The 7,144-nt window shown below is 37.2% G+C and overlaps 2 protein-coding genes across 2 annotated transcripts; both read left to right on the top strand.

The window, feature by feature from the left end:
* Window positions 1-849: 849 nt before the first annotated feature.
* LOC126263494 (uncharacterized) lies at window positions 850-1,296 on the top strand. Its single transcript, XM_049960586.1, has one exon. It carries the CDS (start codon window positions 850-852, stop codon window positions 1,294-1,296), a length of 447 nt encoding a protein of 148 aa, XP_049816543.1.
* A 1,034-nt stretch (window positions 1,297-2,330) lies between these two features.
* LOC126263495 (LWamide neuropeptides-like) lies at window positions 2,331-3,158 on the top strand. Its single transcript, XM_049960587.1, has one exon. It carries the CDS (start codon window positions 2,331-2,333, stop codon window positions 3,156-3,158), a length of 828 nt encoding a protein of 275 aa, XP_049816544.1.
* The last annotated feature ends 3,986 nt before the right edge of the window (window positions 3,159-7,144 follow it).

A 7,144-nucleotide genomic window follows, 5' to 3' on the forward strand; every position in this document is an offset into this window, starting at 1 on the left:
GAAAAACGCAAATATGGGAAAAACGCAAATATGGGAAGAACGCAAATATGGGAAAAACGCAAACGTAGCGAAAGGGAAATTTGTGGCACAAATTGACTAGAGGAAAGAATCAGTTGGTATGACATAGTCTGTACAATCAAGGGTTCACTAAATATGCTCAAAAGCAAATATGGGAAAAACGCAAATATGGGAAAAACGCAAATATGGGAAAAACGCAAACATTGGAAAAACGCAAATATGGGAAAAACGCAAATATGGGAAAAACGCAAATATGGGAAAGGCGCAAATATGGGAAAAACGCAAATATGGGAAAAACGCAAATATGGGAAAAACGCAAATATGGGAAAAACGCAAATATGGCAAAAACGCAAATATGGCAAAAACGCAAATATGGCAGAAACGCAAATATGGCAAAAACGCAAATATGGGAAAAACGCATTATGGGAAAAACGCAAATATGGGAAAAACGCAAATATGGGAAAAACGCAAATATGGGAAAAACGCAAATATGGGACAAACGCAAATATGGGAAAAACGCAAATATGGGACAAACGCAAATATGGGACAAACGCAAATATGGGACAAACGCAATTATGGGAAAAACGCAAATATGGGAAAAACGCAAATATGGGAAAAACGCAAAAATGGGAAAAACGCAAAAATGGGAATAACGCAAATATGGGAAAAACGCAAATATGGGAAAAACGCAAATGTAGCAAAAGGGAAATTTGTGGCACAAATTGACTAGAGGAAAGAATCAGTTGGTATGACAGTCTGTAGCATCAAGGGTTCACTAAATATGCTTCAAAGCAAATATGGGGAAAACGCATATATGGGAAAAACGCATATATGGGAAAAACGCATATATGGGAAAAACGCATATATGGGAAAAACGCATATATGGGAAAAACGCACATATGGGAAAAGCGCACATATGGGAAAAGCGCACATATGGGAAAAGCGCACATATGGGAAAAGCGCACATATGGTAAAAGCGCACATATGGGAAAAGCGCACATATGGGAAAAACGCACATATGGGAAAAACGCACATATGGGAAAAACGCACGTATGGGAAAAACGCACATATGGGAAAAACGCAAATATGGGAAAAACGCAAATATGGGAAAAACGCAAATATGGGGAAAAACGCAAATATGGGAAAAACGCAAATATTGGAAAAATGCAAATATGGGAAAAACGCAAATATGGGAAAAACGCAAATATGGGAAAAACGCAAATATGGGAAAAACGCAAATATGGGAAAAACGAAAATATGGGAAAAACGCAAATGTAGCGAAAGGTAAATTTGTGGCACAAATTGACTAGAGGAAAGAATCAGTTGGTATGACATAGTCTGTAGCATCAAGGGTTCACTAAATATGCTTCAAAAGCAAATATGGGAAAAACGCGTATATGGGAAAAACGCATATATGGGAAAAACGCATATATGGGAAAAACGCATATATGGGAAAAACGCATATATGGGAAAAACGCATATATGGGAAAAAACCATATATATGGGAAAAACCCATATATATGGGAAAAACGCATATATATGGGAAAAACGCATATATATGGGAAAAACGCATACATGTGAAAAACGCATATATATTGGAAAAACGCATATATATTGGAAGAACGCATATATATTGGAAAAACGCATATATATTGGAAAAACGCATATATATTGGAAAAACGCATATATGGGAGAAACGCATAAACGGGAGAAACGCATATATGGGAGAAACGCATATATGGGAAAAACGCATATATGGGAAAAACGCATATATGGGAAAAACGCATATATGGGAAAAACGCATATATGGGAAAAACGCATATATGGGAAAAACGCATATTTGGGAAAAACGCATATATGGGAAAAACGCATATATGGGAAAAACGCGTATAAGGGAAAAATGCATATATGGGAAAAACGCAAATATGGGAAGATCGCAAATATGGGAAAAACGCAAATATGGGAAAAACGCAAATATGGGAAAAACGCAAATATGGGAAAAACGCAAATATGGGAAAAACGCAAATATGGGAAAAATGCAAATGTAGCGAAAGGGAAATTTGTGGCACAAATTGACTAGAGGAAAGAATCAGTTGGTATGACATAGTCTGTAGCATCAAGGGTTCACTAAATATGCTTCAAAAGCAAATATGGGAAAAACGCAAATATGGGAAAAACGCATATATGGGAAAAACGCATATATGGGATAAACGCATATATGGGATAAACGCATATATGGGATAAACGCATATATGGGATAAACGCATATATGGGATAAACGCATATATGGGATAAACGCATATATGGGATAAATGCAAATATGGGAAAAACGCAAATATGGGAAAAGCGCAAATGTGGGAAAAGCGCAAATGTGGGAAAAGCGCAAATATGGGAAAAGCGCAAATATGGGAAAAGCGCAAATATGGGAAAAGCGCAAATATGGGAAAAGCGCAAATATGGGAAAAGCGCACATATGGGAAAAGCGCACATATGGGAAAAGCGCACATATGGGAAAAGCGCACATATGGGAAAAGCGCACATATGGGAAAAGGGCACATATGGGAAAAGCGCACATATGGGAAAAGCTCACATATGGGAAAAGCGCACATATGGGAAAAGCACACATATGGAAAAAGCACACATATGGGAAAAGCACACATATGGGAAAAGCGCACATATGGGAAAAGCGCACATATGGGAAAAGCGCACATATGGGAGAAACACACATATGGGAAAAACGCACATATGGGAAAAACGCACATATGGGAAAAACGCACATATGGGAAAAACGCAAATATGGGAAAAACGCAAATATGGGAAAAACGCAAATATGGGAAAAACGCAAATATGGGAAAAACGCAAATATGGGAAAAACGCAAATATGGGAAAAACGCAAATATGGGAAAAACGCAAATATGGGAAAAACGCAAATATGGGAAAAACGCAAATATGGGAAAAACGCAAATATGGGAAAAACGCAAATATGGGAAAAACGCAAATATGGGAAAAACGCAAATATGGGAAAAACGCAAATAAGGGAAAAACGCAAATATGGGAAAAACGCAAATATGGGAAAAACGCAAATATGGGAAAAACGCAAATATGGGAAGAACGCAAATATGGGAAAAACGCAAACGTAGCGAAAGGGAAATTTGTGGCACAAATTGACTAGAGGAAAGAATCAGTTGGTATGACATAGTCTGTACAATCAAGGGTTCACTAAATATGCTCAAAAGCAAATATGGGAAAAACGCAAATATGGGAAAAACGCAAATATCGGAAAAACGCAAATATGGGAAAAACGCAAATATGGGAAAAACGCAAATATGGGAAAAACGCAAATATGGGAAAAACGCAAATATGGGAAAAACGCAAATATGGCAAAAACGCAAATATGGCAAAAACGCAAATATGGCAAAAACGCAAATATGGCAAAAACGCAAATATGGAAAAAACGCAAATATGGGAAAAACGCAAATATGGGAAAAACGCAAATATGGGAAAAACGCAAATATGGGAAAACGCAAATATGGGAAAAACGCAAATATGGGAAAAACGCAAATATGGGAAAAACGCAAATTTGGGAAAAACGCAAATATGGGAAAAACGCAAATATGGGAAAAACGGAAATATGGGAAAAACGCAAAAATGGGAAAAACGCAAAAATGGGAAAAACGCAAATATGGGAAAAACGCAAATATGGGAAAAACGCAAATGTAGCAAAAGGGAAATTTGTGGCACAAATTGACTAGAGGAAAGAATCAGTTGGTATGACAGTCTGTAGCATCAAGGGTTCACTAAATATGCTTCAAAGCAAATATGGGGAAAACGCATATATGGGAAAAACGCATATATGGGAAAAACGCATATATGGGAAAAACGCAAATATGGGAAAAACGCAAATATGGGAAAAACGCAAATATGGGAAAAACGCAAATATGGGATAAACGCATATATGGGAAAAACGCAAATATGGGAAAAACGCAAATATGGGAAAAATGCAAATGTAGCGAAAGGGAAATTTGTGGCACAAATTGACTAGAGGAAAGAATCAGTTGGTATGACATAGTCTGTAGCATCAAGGGTTCACTAAATATGCTTCAAAAGCAAATATGGGAAAAACGCAAATATGGGAAAAACGCATATATGGGAAAAACGCATATATGGGATAAACGCATATATGGGATAAACGCATATATGGGATAAACGCATATATGGGAAAAACGCATATATGGGAAAAACGCATATATGGGAAAAACGCATATATGGGAAAAACGCATATATGGGAAAAACGCATATATGGGAAAAACGCATATATGGGAAAATCGCATATATGGGAAAAACCCATATATATGGGAAAAACGCATATATATGGGAGAAACGCATACATGGGAAAAACGCATACATGGGAAAAACGCATACATGGGAAAAACGCATATATATTGGAAAAACGCATATATATTGGAAAAACGCATATATATTGGAAAAACGCATATATATTGGAAAAACGCATATATGGGAGAAACGCATAAACGGGAGAAACGCATATATGGGAGAAACGCAAATATGGGAAAAGCGCAAATATGGGAAAAGCGCATATATGGGAAAAACGCATATATGGGAAAAACGCATATATGGGAAAAACGCATATATGGGAAAAACGCATATATGGGAAAAACGCATATATGGGAAAAACGCATATATGGGAAAAACGCATATATGGGAAAAACGCATATATGGGAAAAACGCATATTTGGGAAAAACGCATATATGGGAAAAACGCATATATGGGAAAAACGCGTATATGGGAAAAATGCATATATGGGAAAAACGCAAATATGGGAAGAACGCAAATATGGGAAAAACGCAAATATGGGAAAAACGCAAATATGGGAAAAACGCAAATATGGGAAAAACGCAAATATGGGAAAAACGCAAATATGGGAAAAACGCAAATATGGGATAAATGCATATATGGGAAAAACGCAAATATGGGAAAAACGCAAATATGGGAAAAATGCAAATGTAGCGAAAGGGAAATTTGTGGCACAAATTGACTAGAGGAAAGAATCAGTTGGTATGACATAGTCTGTAGCATCAAGGGTTCACTAAATATGCTTCAAAAGCAAATATGGGAAAAACGCAAATATGGGAAAAACGCATATATGGGATAAACGCATATATGGGATAAACGCATATATGGGATAAACGCATATATGGGATAAACGCATATATGGGATAAACGCATATATGGGATAAACGCATATATGGGAAAAACGCAAATATGGGAAAAGCGCAAATATGGGAAAAGCGCAAATATGGGAAAAGCGCAAATATGGGAAAAGCGCAAATATGGGAAAAGCGCAAATATGGGAAAAGCGCAAATATGGGAAAAGCGCACATATGGGAAAAGCGCACATATGGGAAAAGCGCACATATGGGAAAAGCGCACATATGGGAAAAGCGCACATATGGGAAAAGCTCACATATGGGAAAAGCGCACATATGGGAAAAGCGCACATATGGGAAAAGCGCACATATGGGAAAAGCGCACATATGGGAAAAGCGCACATATGGGAAAAGCGCACATATGGGAAAAACGCAAATATGGGAAAAACGCACATATGGGAAAAACGCACATATGGGAAAAACGCACATATGGGAAAAACGCAAATATGGGAAAAACGCAAATATGGGAAAAACGCAAATATGGGAAAAACGCAAATATGGGAAAAACGCAAAAATGGGAAAAACGCAAATATGGGAAAAACGCAAATATGGGAAAAACGCAAATATGGGAAAAACGCAAATAAGGGAAAAACGCAAATATGGGAAAAACGCAAATATGGGAAAAACGCAAATATGGGACAAACGCAAATATGGGAAAAACGCAAATATGGGAAAAACGCAAATATGGGAAGAACGCAAATATGGGAAAAACGCAAACGTAGCGAAAGGGAAATTTGTGGCACAAATTGACTAGAGGAAAGAATCAGTTGGTATGACATAGTCTGTACAATCAAGGGTTCACTAAATATGCTCAAAAGCAAATATGGGAAAAACGCAAATATGGGAAAAACGCAAATATGGGAAAAACGCAAACATTGGAAAAACGCAAATATGGGAAAAACGCAAATATGGGAAAAACGCAAATATGGGAAAGACGCAAATATGGGAAAAACGCAAATTTGGGAAAAACGCAATTATGGGAAAAACGCAAATATGGGAAAAACGCAAATATGGGAAAAACGCAAAAATGGGAAAAACGCAAAAATGGGAAAAACGCAAATATGGGAAAAACGCAAATATGGGAAAAACGCAAATGTAGCAAAAGGGAAATTTGTGGCACAAATTGACTAGAGGAAAGAATCAGTTGGTATGACAGTCTGTAGCATCAAGGGTTCACTAAATATGCTTCAAAGCAAATATGGGGAAAACGCATATATGGGAAAAACGCATATATGGGAAAAACGCATATATGGGAAAAACGCATATATGGGAAAAACGCATATATGGGAAAAACGCATATATGGGAAAAACGCATATATGGGAAAAGCGCACATATGGGAAAAGCGCACATATGGGAAAAGCGCACATATGGGAAAAGCGCACATATGGGAAAAGCGCACATATGGTAAAAGCGCACATATGGGAAAAGCGCACATATGGGAAAAACGCACATATGGGAAAAACGCACATATGGGAAAAACGCACGTATGGGAAAAACGCACATATGGGAAAAACGCAAATATGGGAAAAACGCAAATATGGGAAAAACGCAAATATGGGGAAAAACGCAAATATGGGAAAAACGCAAATATTGGAAAAATGCAAATATGGGAAAAACGCAAATATGGGAAAAACGCAAATATGGGAAAAACGCAAATATGGGAAAAACGCAAATATGGGAAAAACGCAAATATGGGAAAAACGCAAATGTAGCGAAAGGTAAATTTGTGGCACAAATTGACTAGAGGAAAGAATCAGTTGGTATGACATAGTCTGTAGCATCAAGGGTTCACTAAATATGCTTCAAAAGCAAATATGGGAAAAACGCGTATATGGGAAAAACGCATATATGGGAAAAACGCATATATGGGAAAAACGCATATATGGGAAAAACGCA

Source organism: Schistocerca nitens, chromosome 6 (assembly GCF_023898315.1).
Source record: "Schistocerca nitens isolate TAMUIC-IGC-003100 chromosome 6, iqSchNite1.1, whole genome shotgun sequence".
Lineage (NCBI taxonomy): Eukaryota > Metazoa > Arthropoda > Insecta > Orthoptera > Acrididae > Schistocerca > Schistocerca nitens.